General features: G+C 40.7%; 2 protein-coding genes across 2 annotated transcripts in view; one reads left to right on the forward strand and one right to left on the reverse strand.

Moving 5' to 3' along the window:
- LOC128887186 (meiotic recombination protein W68) overlaps positions 1 to 16,220 on the reverse strand; it is a 69,051-nt gene extending 52,831 nt beyond the window's left edge. Inside the window, exon 1 of the mRNA XM_054142799.1 lies at positions 15,800 to 16,220. The gene's annotated coding sequence lies outside the window, so the exon portion shown is untranslated. The remainder of the gene's footprint in view (positions 1 to 15,799) is intronic.
- On the forward strand, positions 1,708 to 18,237 carry LOC128887176 (uncharacterized). The gene is made up of 6 exons (XM_054142780.1): positions 1,708 to 1,859; positions 12,279 to 12,381; positions 13,285 to 13,515; positions 14,232 to 14,501; positions 15,908 to 16,001; positions 16,898 to 18,237. Exons 1-6 carry the CDS (start codon positions 1,849 to 1,851, stop codon positions 18,235 to 18,237), a joined length of 2,049 nt encoding a protein of 682 aa, XP_053998755.1. The 5' UTR covers positions 1,708 to 1,848.
- Positions 18,238 to 19,086: the final 849 nt, after the last annotated feature.

The following is a 19,086-nucleotide window of genomic DNA, read 5'->3' on the forward strand; positions in this document are numbered from 1 at the left end:
GTTCGATCGAAGCGTAACGGGCCGTTGTCTTGGATGCGGGTACCTGGGATCGGCGGCAAAGGGATGAAGAAGGTAGGAGGTAGGAGGATCCTACGAGGGACACCCCCTTACAACGGAACCAGCTGATTGCGAGTTCAGACCGTCGCGTCGTACGGTTCTCTGCAATCCCTGTGGAGAGAGTCTCCCTTGGACTGATAACTCCATGTCGACGTGTCTCTTTCGTATGTGGATTGCTTGCACCTTTTTCTTTCCATTTGTAAATAATTTGTCGAGAAACAATAGCGTTGCAGTTTTGAGAAAATGTTATTATTAGGTATATCCATAAGTTTTTTAGGCTACAATTAAATAGCGCTAGAAAATGATGTATCAGTATTTATGAACCAAGAGTTTTTTCTGTATATAATAGACACAACTTCGTTTTTAGTTTGAAAAGCGTAGAAAACCTACAAAATTTATGCGTACATCTAATATTACCGCAATGTCTTCGATACCAGATGGCACAGCAAAGTAATTACTTAACTGTGCACCCGTTTTAAGCTAATTGTATGTAGCGAGTAGTTCGTGATATTGAACTTATTGTCAGAAGGGGGTTCAATGAATCTCACACTGGTTGATGGATTAGAGAAATCTTAAGAAGTGGATCAAGATGGATTCTCAACTAGGGCGACATTAAACCGCAAGGCTAAAAGTCTGTTAGGTAATAGATCGAGCTAATCGTATTATTCGGAACTTCCGAGTCTAAAAATTAGTGTCATCGAAGCACCAGGTCCAAAAAGTACCAAATACTCACTGGAGCAGCTAAGGCAACCTTAGACCACAGAATTAAAGCAAACTCTTCGAGGCACCAGGTCCAAGTACAACCCGAAGAATCAACGAAAATCATAAATCACACGTATGAAAAGATTGTTAAATAACCCTCCGAGCTACCAGTGATCAAAGTACAAGACCCGAAATCTACCAAATCCTCGGTACAACGGCTCTAATGAACCTCACTTGCTTAAACAGCCAAACTGCCTCATGCATCCCCGAGCTAAACATCCAGGATACGGTTCTCAACACAAGTTCGCCCCCTCTTTGATAGAGCACCGGTAAACTCCAACGAAACCAGCGGCAGCAACGAATAAAGCACCTATCCGATGATCTTCTATCTCGAAAGGTTCGCTGTCCACGTAACTGTCGAAGCGGGGTAGAACATCAATATCCGGAAATCGAGGGCCAATAGGACTCCAATTCCGTAACGCGTGCAACAAACCCCCGTATCGCGTCGGAGTGGTGGTAGCCTAGTGATCGATCCTTCGGCAGGTCGAGAGGGGTTGCTGTCGACAATTAGGCACCCTTCGCGACAAGAGTTGCTGGAAGAGCTGATTGGTCGAGGATGGCCACTCCTCTAGGCGTTCCCGGACGCCAGCCAGGACTCACCACGATTCCTACACAATCCACCAGCCGCAACGTGGTGGCTCCGGCTAGTACGCGTCAGAGTGGAGGCGCTTCAGTTCACGCAGCGACTCCGTGTCGTACGCATCGACACGTAGTAACCTGCGTGTCCTTAAATAAAAAATATTAGAAATAAGATTGTCACATCGACGCTCGTGCACGACTCAACTCTCGTCGAGATCAATCACGCCCGCGAGGTGTGGCTAGACCAAGTGAATTAATTTAACCGCGAAGTGACCGAGAGATTCGAACGATGAAGGGACGAAGTTAGTTCTGGACTTGGAGACTCCTGGACAGTGAAGTGTCGCTCTTTTGATAACACGCGAAGCTCCAACGTGTTGGGCAGCTGGGATCGTTGCTGATTAGACGTCCTTTGGTGGTACCGGTGGGACATCGCCTTACCAAGCACCGACTATGGTGGTACTGTAAGTATCCGAGACGGTTCTGTTTACTTTTAGAGAGAGATGCTGCGGTTTTCAGATTTTAGTACTATGAGAGTTTTGAGAAAATTCTGCCAAGTACTGATGAAATTGTTAGGAGTCTCGTTATGTTTCACGGTTTAATCCTTGCCGATACGGTTGAAAGATGGAGCGAACAGTTGTGTTTATGGTTGGGTCAAAGCTCTGTTAGTAATCCCGAGGATCGGAGAACGCTTTGAAGATCAATTAGATCAATTTGATATCGATTATTCTAATACTGGTGAAGTTTCTCTCGAGGAATATCCGAGTCATGTAATTGAAACATTCCGTAATATTGGAGCAGGCGATCCCCCATGCTCCATATTGAAATTCGTCGCGAAGACTCGTTGCTGGCGTTTCCTGGCGCCAACAGGGCGGCGACGATCGCGTCAGCCGAGCTTTTAATAAAAATTCGAAAAATCCGGAGCAGGTGGCGACCATTTCAGCATCGATTTCTCTTCCTGGACGCGCAGCGAGATTTCCCTAGTATCTAATCAGTGGGCGTTCTGCGAGTTTCTCATTGGAGTGTGGGCGTTATCACGAGACTCGATTGGTCGATGGGCATTATAGAGCTCTCTCGTGCACACATGCGCACCATGGACCGTTGAATACGTGAGAATCTAACGCCCGCGACTCGCTGAATTTTATGACGTACTACCGCTGCGTAGTTCGCGAATGGTCCTTCGAATTCGTGGCTTTCGATTTCCCTTGATCCTTCATATGGAAGAAACTCGAATGCCGAAATTAGCGAAACGATTGGCAGAGAAATTTGTGGATGTTAGACGGACCAAATGGTCGATGAACCGAGTAGCTGACTACGAATGAGGATAGTTATGCTTTTAAGGAAGTATTATGTGTATTTGTTTTAACACATTCGCGACCCCTGACGTGAATTCACGCCAATTCAAATTCTATTTCTGGTTATGAATCAATTATGAAGATCTTTTTATTTTATGCAGTATACATTTACAACATTGACATTTCCAAACATATTTTCTAATTTTTATCTTCGCTCCGATGATACAAATTTGTGATGTCTAGCTTCAGCCTGCCGGTCGCGAATGCGTTAAGAAGGAAGCAGTACATGTTTTTAATTTTAATTTTGCAAAGATTACGTAACGTTAGAATCAATTTTGCGATTGGAGGAAAAATGCAGGTAACGCAATAAATATTTCCACTATATCGTACAACTGATTTATATTGGCACAAAGATTTGAAAATAAAAATTAAACAGTTTGAAATTCGTTGGAAAAACTGAATTTCAGGAAAAAGGTCTAAGTTTTTAATTTTTATCACTGAAACTGAACGTTGTATGAATAAACTGTGCACATAAAAAAGTTTCGTTTTGTCATTCTCTACAAGATGATATTTTGTTTAAATTCACACCTCTACGCCGCATAGAATTTCCAACAAAAATCGTCCCGTAATCAAAGGGTTAACCACAATAATTACTTCGATAAATTTCAACAAGTCACAAATTTCAATAGTTTTCGTCAATTACTTTGTCTAGAAAATGAATGACAGAAATTATTTCGAAACTGTTAAAAAAAAGAAAGGAATATTCCCTTAAGGATACTTGGATCGCGATCGCTGCGATCATACGTCGAAACGAAATTTATCGATTTTCTTTGACCTCGAGAGAAAAATAGCTCGGATCGGAAGGAACGGAATGGGCGCATCAATCGTTCCAAACTTCTATCTGGCTGAGTACGCTCGAAAAGGATAATCGAGCAGCCCAACACCGAAAAGATCGTCGTCGTCTATTCGTGAAAACCCGATTACGGATGTACCCGTGGCCTCGCCATTGATCACGACCCAACACCTCGAAGACAGATTAAACGAATGTCCGCGGGTAAAACGATCTCTCTTTATCTCGGATCTCGAGAACGTTCTCTCCCTGTCCGCGGCGGTGAGGAACTCTTTGAACCCGCTCCTCTCTGCTCGCCTCTCGACTCTGCCAGGAGATCCTTTTATACCACCACCAACGAATGGAAGCTGACAGTTTACCGGGTATTAATAATGTCCAGGATTAGGAGGTGCAACGATTCTTCTTCGCGGTCCACCAAGTCGCCATTTGCTTTTCACCGATTTATGTTTGTTTTGGGCTCTGTGTTAGAACGTTAGAAGTAACCTTTAGTCTGCATTGAATCGAATGTATAGGATGCAATCTTTTGAAACCCGATTGTCGTCTTCGGGGCAATTTTATTGTGATCTTTCTGGTGCTTAAAGATGTTCCTTTTGTACCAAAATTTATGGAAGCTTCTAATTTGAATTTTGTTCATTTATTTTACTATTTCGGTTTGTGTTCACGCATATGAAAGTTGATCTCAGTTGCGTTTTATGTACTTAAAAATTCGATTCAGGATTCAGCATTGTTTAGTAAATAAGAAAGACACACAAAGGGTCGTATCAAACGTGTGTGTATTTTGAATAGAATCTGGTTAGATTAACGTACGTTTTATAATAATTTTTCTCACTTCATTACTTTCGCCAATTCTCGTATAGTACAACTGTACATATTTAAGATAATTTAAGATAATTTAAGATAATTACTATAATCACAGATTTCGCAAAAGTCGTCGATAAATACCTTCTTATTAAGACCGAAATGTTAATCTTAATTTCTCCTTCTTTCTTTCGACAACGACTGACCGCAGCGTTTATCGCGGGGCGATTGTCGCGAGGAATCGCGAAGAATGAAATAGCTGTCGAGATTGGCGCGCAATGAAAAATTTAAAAAAAAAAGGGCAAAAAGTTCGATAAAACACGATGAACCTCAATGAAACGCGATAGAACCAAACAAAACCGGTCCAGCTGGATTTTTGTAAATCAGGTTTTTCGCCGATTCCCCGCGTCTGCTTTGGGAGTAAATCGAAAGGTAGGCGATGAAACAAGAAGAGAGAAACGCGTAGACGGAGAAGACGCAGACAGAGGAGGAAAGAGAATCTGAAAGGTGTCGTTTAGACGCTCCAAATTTAGAAACGCACGTGGGTCCGATTTTACGAAAATCTATTCGGCAACTACAGTCGCGTAATTACTCTTTCTCTGCTTATTAACGAGTTCGATTACATTTGTTGTTATAATTGAAAGAAAAATATTGCAATGTTTTCACCTCAAAATCACCTGGTCACCTTAAGGTATAAATAAATATAGAAAAGTCTATGTAAATGTTCTGGAAGAACAAACATATTAAATTTAAGTCTCCTTAAAAATAGCCCTTGTTTTGTAGATAAAATTTGTTCAATATGTTTAAGCACAATAAAGGTGTCATTTTCGTTATCACATCTATCAAGCAGAGAACAGTGCATGTTACATTCTGGTTTAGGATTTTGGATTGACTAAACAGTCATACCTCGGAATTTTCACAAGAGTCATAGAACAACGCAAGGCCGTAAAATTGATTACAAAATTGAAATACAGATGTCGAATAAGGCACGGGACATCGTAAATAAAACTGTTCCCGTTAGTAAACGATAACGGAATACTTCTCACGCGCGCAATAGTCCAAGAAAATATTCTGTACTCGTCCCACGCGATGTCTTCGCGAGCGTAATCACAGAGTATGACCTAAGATCGAAGATCTTTATATACCTGAGTCAATATTTATCGTAGAAACTAAACAGCTGAGTAACGGATCGGCACGGTGTTGCGAAAAGAATATATAATTGATTCAGCTACTTTGTAGAGGAGCAATACACATTTTTTATGAATTTCAACGAATTACAAATTTGAGGATGAATGTCGAGATATGGTATATAATTTGTGTAGAGGAACTTAAATTAATGAATTTTATTGGGTTGATGCTAGAAGAACAATTTATTAATCTATCGATAGATGGTTTTAAATGGCAAACGATCCTTTCTATTATCGTTAATATATAATGAACTAAAGTAATACTAATAATAGATTCTTTACTTGTACCATGTTGTCTTCATTTTTCATATGCTTTGAAACATTTGCATTTAAATGTGGTTAAGACAAATTTTGGCGACAAGAACGAATTTTAGTCAGCCTAAGGGCTGATTTCTTGTAATGATCGCATCCTTGCCACGTGCACCTTTTCTCATCCAATCAGAGCTTTGAACTTTAAAAAACTTTCAAACTGATCAAAAAGAAAGAGTACCTCCCCACCAACCCAGACTGAAAATCACCAAAAAGTCTCTCAAAAATCGCAAATTTTTCGAGACGTCCCTTCCCTTGCGTATACCATCTTCTTCATCCTGAACTCGTTTGAAATTCTGATCCAGATCATGATTACTCGCGTCCCCGCTCCGTATCCATCGGTCAGCCGAAAGTCTGGTTCGTCGACGTTGTTCGCGCGGAGGAAACTCGAATCGAAGGCCAGCCGCGAGAATTAACTCGTTTAGACTTAATCTCGGTGGACGATCCCGAAGCGGGGGCCGCGCGCCTAGTCGCGGGCCATCGAGTACGAAGAGGACGCGCGAGAGAAAGGCGAGAAATCCTCGGCGGCTCTCGTGATATTTTAGTGAGCTCGCGGTATCAGCCTTAATATCTGAAATTCTGAAGGCACCCATACCGACCGGAACGAGGATATAGTCCCTCTCTACCGTTTTTTCTTCCCTGTCCGTGGCTGGCCGGGGCCCCACGCTGGCGTTGGAGTCCGTGGCCGGTCGGTTGCGTCCTCCTCGAACCGCGGGACAATCTCCACGCAGCATCGTCCGCCGATGTATCATCTTACGCCGGTGCTAAAGGCGATGACTTTATCACCGATCCGGGCAATCATTCACCTAGCCCAGACTCTTTTTCTCTCCCTCGCGCCTCGCGTCCCTTTTCCCTTACTCGCTTTCTACCGCCGCGACGCGGATCGCCGCGTTCCTCCCGAGGAGATGTCGACGTAACAACGTAGAAGCAAATCCGTTGGTATTCATGGTCCCCCCCTCGAGCAATATATTTATTGTAATGTTTCCAGCCTTTGTATTTTTGGTCGTCATCGGTGAACCTCCGCGCCAGGAAGAGTTTTTTGGGGAGAGGACAGGGGGTCTATTTCGAAAATGCTTGGAGGATATTTTGGCGTCGTTAGATTTTTCATTGAAATCTATTATAAAAATGAATCTCGCGAGAAGAGAGATTGCTGTTTCTTCCAATGTATATTTCCTTCGATCTTCAGGCTATCGACTCTGTACGTTTTCGTTAGTGGTCCTGTTCACATCACAAAGAGCTCGAGGAAGGACCAATTCCAATGCATATTTAATAAAAGTACTGTAAAAGGAATCACAACCTGAGGACTTATTTATCAGACACCATTTGCTAACGGGTGTACCGACATCGTCTTACGGAGATTTAGGCAGGCTTTGGTGGTAGGAAAATTGTTTTGTTTTTATTTTTGACGAAAGTAAGAACTTTAATGGAGTAGTCTGAGTTACCACTGCTTGGAATGGAGGAGGTTGCGACAAGATTTTATAGATATTTATTGTTAGTTGTCTTCTTCTAACCAACATGCATGCTGTATTCTTTTTACTTGCGACCCATGAGTTTTTATTATTAATCTTACACATCACCTGATCTTGATCATCACACACCTTCCTTTCGTCATTACAGAATGCTAATAAATATATTAGGTTGTCACAAATGTTTCTTTCATTTTATTAGTAAGTAGTGCATGCACGATATTTTATGTTTCATGTTACGTCACTGAATTGTGCACGATCCATTTTACTTGATTACTCTAACAACATCAAGTTCTAAGAGATAAGGTTGTCTATTTATACCGACACTGGCACTACAAGACAACTGAGTGCAAATCGCGAAAGAAACTTTCGAGACAACCTAATATATATTTTCGACAGTATGTATATCAGAAAGTGTACGTCAAAAGCGAACGATGTTCCAAATTAGATGCATTTCCTCTATGCGCTAATAAACAAATAACGCGTCTCGAATGGAGCGGCGAAACAAGGAGTTTTGTAACAACGCATAAGCAAACGCTTCGCGTGCCAACCAAGTTGTCCAGCCGTCTCTTTTCTCTCTGCCTTCAGCATAACGGATCGAGTCGATGCCAACCGTGGAATTATCGCTTCGAACTTATGGTCTTCGTGGACCAGCCCGAGGTAGCTGTGAATTCCCTTGTGGATATCGAACATGGTGCTCGCAGGGAGATTCTCTCGCCTGGTGAACGTGGATCGTTTCGCGGTTTCACGGTTCCACGAGTGTCACCGCTGCTCTACGTTGCACTCGCGACGAAGGTGGCGGGTAATGAGCCTCGTCGTTGGTTTTTGTTGGACAAAGTAGAACGTTGTTTGACGATAATGGAGATACATTGATGCTACTATGGAGGCATTGAAGAAGACCTTACCGTTCGAGTTACTGATGGGACTGATACAATTATGGTACTGCCTCTTTGGCAAGCTTGGGAACGAATAGTGACCGCTGGATATCGCTGTATACCGATGAAAATTTGTTCTCGGAACTGGGAGAACTCAATTGGACCGCTCGGAGGGTTCAATAGATTGGTTTTATATAATTTTAGTTCGTATTATTAGGTGTAAAGAAATGTTGCACATAAGAAGAAAACGTGCTGTTTATTTCTACTGATTTGTATCGATGACGAAGTTACTGATCTACGAAGATCCTGAAAAAGATCATACCGTTGGAGGTTGCGATGAGACTGAGATACGATTATGGTATTGTCTCTTTGCGAAGCTTTGGAACAAAGGCGAACCGTTAGATTATATGAGACATCAACGAGAATTTGTTTTCATGTTTTGTTAGATGTGAAAAAATCATGTACTTAAGAATTAATGGTACTATAAATTTACTTTTACTAATTTGTGCTCGCAACATGGTTGAGCAACAATAATATTCACGTACACTTGCACCACTTACGTATCAATTTCATATTTACGTACATTTGTTTTCGTGTAAATGCGATTCAGATATCGTGGCAAGTGTTTCACGACAATTACTTAATTCTACAAAAGTAAACTTATTTTTTTCAAAAATGAAGCGTCGTATGAAAAAGATTTCATTCTACATTTTCGATTCAATATTTTACATAGAGCCACCCCGTACTCACTTGTACCACCGGTTACGAGGCACGCTGTATAGTACGGTATATACGGTAAATAGATACAAAGTTCGAGAAACGTTGTCATGGATCATCGAGCTATCAACAGGACGATTTCACACGCGTCACGATAAAATTCTCCGCGTCGATTCCTGACGACCGCAACACGACCAACCACGCGCAACCGTTTGAAAGTGTATCTGGCCGCGGCACGTATCTTTATTACCATCTAAAATCGACGCTCGATCGCGATCCTCGAGATCGAGGGCTTTCAGTACGCGGTGCGTTGAAGTCGAGACCTACGCGGGACGATGAGGTTTGCTCGAGTAGGTGTTCGAGGATCGTAAACGTCTCCAGCTCGACTCGATAAAACCCACGGAAACGACATGCGCACGCACCTAACGCGTAACCTGTACTAGCACTCCGAAAGGTGTGCGGGAATCTGTCTCTTCGAGGTGTTTCTTGTACTCGGTTACACTTTCTGATTCGCGAGACCGCTCAATCGATCCGATCCTATAGAGCAGCCATGTAAAATTCATTCTGACTCGCAGTCCAACTGTCTCTTGGCTACCGTGTACTCGTAAATTGCGAGTAAACTATTATTTTCCAGACCGGGGCACTTTGAAGTTACATTATTTCGAATATTATTTCAAATAACACTTTAGTCTATTTCGGAATTAATCATAAGCCTGCAATTCACCTTTAAAATCACGTTATTTGAGATATTATTTCAAACGAACATTTCGAAAAAATATTTCAAATACACGTTACTTTATTTCGTAATTATTTGAACTAAATTAAATTAATAATGAAATCGTTCTTCAAAATGATATGTAGCGAAGTAATAAGTACTCGACGATTTCGAATTTGAAAGTGACGAAGATGAAGTAGCATGCAATTCCACGTTTGTTATCCAAACTCAAAAAGAAACAAACGTATTAACATTTTTGGAAGATAAAATTAGCAGACTGATCTGTGTGCATTAAATGATTATCCGATGTCAGGATATGTTTTTCTAAATTGTAACAACTTTTTGAAGAAAGAATTTTGCTCAAAGCAAATTCCTCAGAAGCAGATTCATTTATTCTAAAGTCATTTATTCTAAAATTCAGATAATAGTCGTTTAAAAAATCAATGATATACGCGAAGAAAATCTGAATTAGGCCTCTCCGTTTAGCTCTTCCTAAATGTACGCAACGTCTTTGGTGTTTCCACGGATTTCAATCGAGCTTTCTACACTGTTCATACACGGTTTCGCTTGTAACTTTAGACAGCAGGTTGACTCGAAAGAACGTAGGCGAACCAAACCGTCTTCCACGGTTCTCTTCATGGTCAATGACACCTTGTCGCCGTTATTTATAATGTTCCTGTACCACCGACGTTTATTTTGCATCAAATTTAGACTTAGCCTCCCCCCGCCCCTCGAAACGTGCCATAATTTACATTCGAACGTTTCCAAAGTAACCTGCTCGCGGACACCACCCGATAAACCGATCGCATCCAATGAACTTTACCTACGCAATCTTACATCATCAGCGTCGTGCGAATTCTGAAAATAAAAGAAGCAAAAACGGAGAAAAAGAATTGACTGAAAACGAACAATAACGCTGTTGTTTAAATAGCGAACGACGAATAAAATTTCGATTGAACTTCGATTTTCATTTTATGAATCGCGAATAAAAAGTACCGTTGATTCTGATTAAGGAATTATTTCTTTGAGGACGAAATTCTGTTTAAAATGAAATGATGTAACTTGGGGTATTAATTTTAGTAATAGATGACGAATGAAATCAGAAATATTGAAGGGATAACAAAATTGAAATATGAAAATATTTCATTGAAATCTTGAAAAGAAAAATAGGAAACTCAATATCTAAGAAATTGTATTATTCTTTTAGAAAAAGTCTCTTCCTATCTGGTCTACGTTAATTGGTAATCACACGAAGGATACAATTAAAGCGTACAATTAAAGAAACTCTTGAAAAATTGCAGAAAAAAGGTGTAACTTTTTTTGTCTTGCCGCCTTAACCCAGCCACAGATCATAACCGCGGACTTTAATGTCATCGAGAGAAAGGCAGAAGCAACTGTTTGACCTGACACGAGCGGACACTTACGCGGGAATTCACGTGGAATCGTTAAATCGCGAGATGTCCGAACTAGCGACCATCGAAGACATTACTTCGTGCGATTCGCGCTTATTACCATTGCGATGCACGTCGATTACAATTAAAAAAAACGAAAGCGTTGACTTAACGATAATATTTTCAACCCTTTCAAGCCTAGTGGGACATACAATGGGTGCAGAAGATATTCGTATACCAATCAATTTCCAAAACAACTATGTGAAATAACAACAACGTAACGAAATGAAGAAACCTTCCAAAGATTGAAAATTTTGATACTTCTTATGCAACAACCTAATAACTTCCGTTTATCAATTTGCACGTCCCTGGGTCGTTAGCCCCCAAAATCTTTAGAATGACGAATGTCGCAGTGTCTCTAGCAGCGGGTATCGATCTTTTTCACCGCGATCGGGAATCGTACGCGGTGAATATAAGGATTCCGGAAAGTCGCTGAACGTGCCCCTTGTCAGGCCACCCACGGGCTCCCATAAGTATGGCGCGAGGTACGGCCAGGTACGCACCATAAATCGGGATTTTATCTCGAAGCTGCCGGCCCCTTGGCACGCCGACGATTGCGTAATCCTAAATTGGTCCTCGACTTCGATGCAGCGAGATTCGGATTTCAGGACCCCAAGGTCGATGGTACATAACTCGAAATTGCTATCACATAATTCATTTTTCGTTACATATAATTCTACATTCGATAGAATTCTGCATTATGATTATTTAGAGGGATATTTATCGAAGTACAGTAAAGTCTCCATAAATGCTAAAACTCGGGACTGAATTGGTGCATTTCTGACAGAGTTCGTATATTCTCTGATGTTTTACCGAACAAGCTTCGAACGATCATGCAAACACTGCTAGGCGAACGAACTCCTTCACCCCCAAAGGGGTATACCCCGCAGTTGTGGGGATGGTCTCAGGGCATTTATGGGAGAGAAATTTGTACATTTGTGGAGACTTTACTGTATCCTAGTTAATTGTTAATATGTAGATACTCGAGGTTTTGGTCACCCTGTTCGAGTGATGTATGTGCATCATTGTAATGTCTATTTAATAAAGTCTGAATCAAATGATAGGTTTGATGTTTCCAAATAAGTCTTTCATTATAAATATGTACACGAATAAACTTTACACGTGTGTATATTTATAGTGACGAATTTATTTAAACGATATAAACATCCGCAGTCTACTGGTAAATTTCTCAATTGCATGATGATTGTTCTCTGTTTAAGGAGTCGCGTTGGGTCGCCGACGATGTCAGCGACTGTTGCCGGCAACCAACAACAGCAACACCCTCATCAAGAATGGGACATCAACGATTCGAACGTTCCTAGGGTAATTATCGCATGCAATTAAACGAGACTCCGAATCGCATTGTCCGCCACGGTAAATCCCGTGAGTGGTTACGGGAATGTCCAGGACTTTGGAAATTACCGGAACATATACACGGTTCTCGACTTTCATAACGCAAACATGACCAGGTATATGCAGGGTGGTTGAGGCCAATCGACACAAAAGATTCGAATAAAAACAATGCGATAGAACAATGATATGGAAATTAGGACTTTGGTCGCGGATACTATAATATATTGCCACTATTAGAACAGCAGTGGTCGAGGCATTAAAGTCACTCGAAGCCTGTTTTAACTCACCGCTGTAGAGCAGGGATTGGTAAAGTTACTTTAAATAAAATATTCGAAAATAATGTCAACGGTCTTCAATTATTGTTGAACGTTTCGACCAAGTATTGATTGAATTTTTAAACATCCTTTCTACTAACAGATAATTTATTCATCAAATTTTGTTGTTCTTGATAGATTCATAACTGGACTGCGGATGTTCATGCATTTATGACAAATGGAAGGGGTAAATAAATGAGAACGCGCATAAATACGAGAGTATATAAAGTATCTACAATAATACACATAATGTACCTTGTTTACAAAATGGGACACACTTTCGTTTAAATTTAAATTCTTTATCTGTATCTGCGAAAATATGAATATAATGTATTAACGGCATATGGTGACAATTATTAAAACAGGGAATTAATTATTTAACATATACCCCTTATAAATTTTAAAAATATACTAGTTGGTAGTGTTAACGAGCCTTAGGGGTACAATAGGTGATCGACGAAAGGATTTAAAGTTTCCAAAGTGGCTATAAAGAGATACCACTGACAAAGCGTCTAATCGAGATCACGACCACCTAAATTAGAGGGTTGTTTGTTTTCAGGTGGTAGAGTACGATCCCTGGTGCGAATGGGCGGATGGGCACGTAAGAAGGGTCTACGGGCCAGATTGCGAGGAGGCGAGGCGACACGCCTCTGGCTGGGCCATGAGGAACACGAACAATCACAACGTGAGCATTCTCAAGAAGTCCTGTCTGGGGGTCCTAGTCTGTTCGCAAGAGTGCGTACTACCTGGTGGCGGAAGGGTTCACCTTCGACCGGCGATTTGTGACAAGGTGACCACACAAACACTAATAGGATTATCGCGAACGACTTTCTTCCTCTTAGGAAGTACCACTGCATATTTATAATATTGATACTTCGAAACATATTTTGTAATTTTCATCTTCGTCGTAACGTAAAATATCCGCTAGTCGTGAATGTGTTAAGAGTATAACAAGAGAAAACTTCTGTAGTATTGACCACTTTGGAATGAATCTTTATTATTTTTTTGCAGACAAACTACTTGGCATAAACTTTTGAAATTCGGTACGTTTATTTATACACGTATGGAGAAGATTCCGTTCAATTTGCATTTGTCCTATTCGATTGTAAATTGACTTTATTTTTAACTCATTTATTGAGTGTTGTAAATTGACTTTAAACGATCCCTAATTTTTTGACCTAAAAAATATATTTAAACATTCGTGTTCCGAATCTGCCTAACAGAACGACCCGTGATGCAAACAGCTATCTGATCAAAATATTTTATAGACCTTTCGATCTACTATCAACCCAGGAAAAAATACTGATCCAAAAGTCATAAAAATTGTCTCTAAAGTGATCAAAAAGAAAACGCTATCCCCTTAAAGCCCGCGTGCAAAATGAAAATGAAACTTGAGAATTGAAGAAGATACAGCAAATACAAGGAGGGGTAAAAGTGTGCTGTCCCCTGTAGATAAAACACGTACGACCGATACATCGAAGTCACTGAAAAATGCTTCGTTTTCAGGCGAGAAAGAAGCAGCAAGGAAAGCCGTGCCCCAACAGGCAATGCACGGGTCGTTTGGAGATACTTTCGTGCCGTGGCCATTGCGGTTACCCTGTGACGCATTTCTGGCGACACACGGAGCACGCGATTTTTTTCCAAGCGAAAGGACAACACGATCATCCGCGACCGGAAGCCAAGTCCACGTCCGAGGCGAGGAGGAGCGTGGGTGCTGGCAGAAGGGTGCGCGGATTGGCGGTCCTTTTGGCGAGCGAGGCCGCCTTAGGCTCGAAGGTACGTCTCCGAAATCAAACAACCTCCGTCAAATTTGTTTATCTAGATAGTGTCTCGAATTATTGGTAAATATTCAAGTACTCGTAGTTGTATCGATTTTTTTGTTTGAATGTTATCATATGGACTTAAAAAACGCTACATTTAAATTTCATAAGAATCCGGGATGTTACTCCACAAAGCGTCTGAATTTCTATGGAGCGGAACCGTTAGGATATGGTTAAGGAAAAATGACGATACGGAAAAGTAATGAAATGAAGGAAATTCGAGTTAACCTTGAAGTAACTTCCAATGAAGTACATGAAATTTATGAAACACGATTTGAACTTGACTAAACAAATAAATTTTTTCTCTTTTATCGATATTAGAATGTAGACAAAATCTAAAGAGCGAGTACGCGAGTGAATCCTTCCTATTTGGGATGGCAATAGATTGTTAGGGCCCCAGTTGTCCCCCTTATAGCTCGGGTACCTCGGGATCGTTAAGTCCGTACTGTCACTGCAATTAAACATAGCTACAGCCCCTGAGAGAATCTAACGAATGTCTCTCAGGACACTCTGTATAAATATAAATTCTGTTCTCTATTGCATTCAAACACCCTGTATAAATTAGTACTTATATACAGATTCCATAAATAGGAACAGAGATTACGGACATACGAAGTAAAGAGAGAAATTAGTTCCTCTTTGATAAATTACAATTAAATTATTTTAGATCAAATATTTACTATAACACTACATTTTGTATGTTATTTTTCTTAGAACACCCTGTATAAATACTGTTTCCTTTCGTGCCTAAACGCATCCTGTACATATTATTATTTATACACACATTTGGTAAATAGTCACAGAGTAGTAATGACACACGAATTAAAAAAAGGAGATTATTTCCATTAACTTGCAATTCAAATATTCTGTGTACCGAAACAAATATTATTCATTATATCAGTCGTTGTGCAGTATAATAAAATCTTCGAATGCTAGACTGCTTTACATTTCAATAAGTCTAAAATCCCCTCTCAACATTCTTGTTTGCATCCACTTCCGGAATATTCCAATTGCTTCTAATGTTTTAACCTTTCAACTAATGCAATCTAACAGTACCTTTCCAATAAAACCTAATTGTTTTATATCTCGAATAAAAACGGAATCGTTCCTCTCGAAAGCAGTAAAACCATAAAGAATCTTAGATACGAAAAAAAAAAAAAATAAATATTTTCAATCGAATCATGTTTGTTTACAATATCTCGATCGATTGAAGTCTGAAAGCAAATTCGTATTGGTGAACACATGGGTACTCACCAAGGACAGCCTCGATATAGAATGCAATAATAAACCGTCTGAACGGATTTTTCTCTTCCTTCGAATCCTTCAAATCGTCTTACGAATGAATGTTTGTATGATTTACAGTTAATGTCACTACGAGGAACGAAAAGATCGAACTCGGATGCAATCGAACAACCGCCAAGGACGACTCAACCTCCGCCGCTGATTTCGGATAAAGGTTACCGTTTATGCCACTTCTAAACACTTGGCACACGTTTCACGATGCACAAGACTGATAACTCGGGTACTTGAATGGAAATCGCGACGAATTTTAAGAGAAAAATTACTTTTTACTTGGAAAACGTTGCACCGCGTCCAATGATTGTCGCAACTCTTTTCCTGCCGTAATTAATATCTTCGACCGCTTGGCGGCGTCACCTACTGCGTCGGTTTTCGACACACGAATTTCAAATGATCTCTGCCGGTACAAATACTAATGGATACGTCTTTAAATTAAAGAATATGAATCCATACTATCGGGAACCCGGTGAACTGTATCTCATCGAAGGCTGATATATTAGAAACGTCTTAAATACGATACATTGATTTTGATATACATTTAGAATAGAATATAACCATTTTTTAATAAGTGAAAGTAATTAATGTGATTTTCAGATTTTTGTCCAAACTGTTTAAGCTTTAAATTGTTGGAGTAAATTAACTGTATAACGATTAATTATCAATAGACTGAGAATGTTTATGCGAATTTATATTTTCAGAGAAATAGAAAATGAATTAAAATCTAAGTGAAAGTATGTCTTACCTTTTGAATGTATGCATATTTATCATACAAGTCCTCGTATTTCCATTTGCCATAAATGAATATACATGAGTTTCAAACAATAATTCCAAATAAATTGAGCATACTTCACTGTCTTGAGTTATCATTCTTAAATAAGAATTCGTAACAAAAACACATACTTTATTATTATTTTACATAACTTTCAAAACCACATCAAACCTACCCACCTATACCATTACCATTATTACTATATCATCTATTTTTGTCTTATTTTTATATTATTATTGCTCCTAACGATTTTCTCTCTCTAATTACATTCTTTCTCATTCCAGGATATTCATGCTCCTGTCCACCGTTTGAGTGCATGTGCGGGCTGCAAACCAACGTTCCATCTTATCAGCAGTCCCACCACCACCAGGCAACTATGTACCCTCAGCAGCCGACTTCGAACGACACCCCCTACTGGCTCCAAGACACAGTGCCACCTCAAGAGAATACCCTAGGCTACAATCTACCGAATCAGGTTCCCCAAGAAGCCTCCTACCCAGATTTCCCGCCGTTCACTGGTGAACTGTTTCAACCCGAAGAGATTTTCCAGCTGGATCAACCCCTGCGACCAGACTTCCCGATGAACTCCCAGGACGTGGCCAGGTCGCCGCCGACGTTGCTCGATCTAGGCAGCGGCACCATCAAGTACGAGATGAAACAGCACCAAGACCAGGCCTACTGGAATCAATTCCTCAGCGAGGACTCTAGCAGCAGCCACCTGAGCATGCCCCAAGACGAGAGGCTTCAGTTCCCCGGTTTCGAGACCGACAAAGACTCGAACGGGTTCTGCGCGAAAAGACCCGTGAACCATTTCGTCCCTGAAAAGGAAGCTAATCAAACTCATCCGTTGAACAACGCGCTGAACTTCCAGGACTATCAACGGAATCAGAATCACAAGAACTTCGTAGATTCAACTGCGAAGAACGATCAGCAGCAGTCCTACTGGGCCCCGAACCACCAAGACGACCGTTTGAACTTCCCAGGTTTCGATTCTCAGAAGGAGGACCTGCTGACCTCCAGGAGGGACGTGAACTGCTTTCCCAAAGAGAACTGTCAGCCAGGACTAATGGAAACGGGAAACTACAACCTCTATCCGAAGAAGGAGAACGGAATGCACGAGCCTGTTCGTTCCAGTCGTAGTCCTGTGCAAGACAAGCAGTACGCTTACGACGGCTACAGTCAGATGTTCGATCATTCGGACTCGAAGAATCATATGGCCAATCGATCTCACCAGAACTCCAACCGGATGGTCCTGGACGAGAGACTTCAGAACAACTATGGTAACCACGAGGCTCCAGACTGTACCGAGAGGTTGTTCCCGGAATCCAACGGCATGGACGCGTCCATGCAGTCGCAGAATAGCCCGGAACCTTTCTTCTACCCTGGTAACGATCGTTGTCACTACACCTGCGAGGTCCTGGACACGCGGCTGCCGCAGTTGACAATGAATGCTGGAACCGCGCAGACGGGGATCAACAGCTTTGGGGATGTCAGCGAGCTGGATCTGCCACCCTTCGTCGATTACACCCTCGTTGGGATGCTGTGTAGCTCCACGGAGGAGGACACGTCGAACCTGTTACCTGGCTGCCCGCAAAACGCGCATACCTACGTTCCTCATCATTAGATTACAGCCTCGACGATCTTCATTTGTATTATAAATATTAAATATACGATATAGTTGCACTTGGAACGTCGATGGAATTTTGTTTTATGCCTTCGTTGTAGTGCCGTCGAAAAAGTCGAAAAAACGATCCGAGCTTTGCTTGGCTCGAATAAACCGAGTTGTTTAACCCTTTACGGACGCAAGCGTTTTACAGCTTAACATTGCGAATGCGAGGAATATCATGAAATGATATAAGAGATCATGAAATTTTGGGTCTTAATGTTTAAAAGCATGTAAAAATTGAATTTTCAAGATTTTTAAAAAATCCTAGTTCCGGTAATAGCCACCAATCCACAGATTAACATGCTGTTTGTTTTTTTTTATTTCAGATTAGCCAGTCTAAAACGTCTGCTAAAATCATGAACGCTGTTCGCCTATCTTTTTTTTACATGGGTACCATACGAGCGATAAATCTCGCGATTCACGTTATATTTTTGCTTAAAAAAAATTCAAAGTTACAGTTAAAGGCTGTAAATAGTCGTGAAATAGTTCACACCTCTCCCCGCTAGATGGTGCCACTTTTCGATATTTTTATTTATTTAAAAAACTCGGCATTAGACAATTATTAGTGTACTAATCGACAATCATTAGATAAATTAGGGTATTTAGAAAGTATAATTACATTTATATGGGGAAGAAAGTAGAGAATTTATGTATTGAATATTTTCATACTGGGGTAGCACCATCTAGCGGAGAGAGGTGGAAACTATGTTACGACAAACTTGGAGGGTTCGTTGAGAGATGGCGCCACATCGTTCGGTATTTTTATTTGTTTAAAAAAATTAATATCAAGTAATTATTATAGTACAA

This window comes from Hylaeus anthracinus, unplaced genomic scaffold (assembly GCF_026225885.1).
Source record: "Hylaeus anthracinus isolate JK02 unplaced genomic scaffold, UHH_iyHylAnth1.0_haploid 11985, whole genome shotgun sequence".
In the NCBI taxonomy this organism is placed as follows: Eukaryota; Metazoa; Arthropoda; class Insecta; order Hymenoptera; family Colletidae; genus Hylaeus; species Hylaeus anthracinus.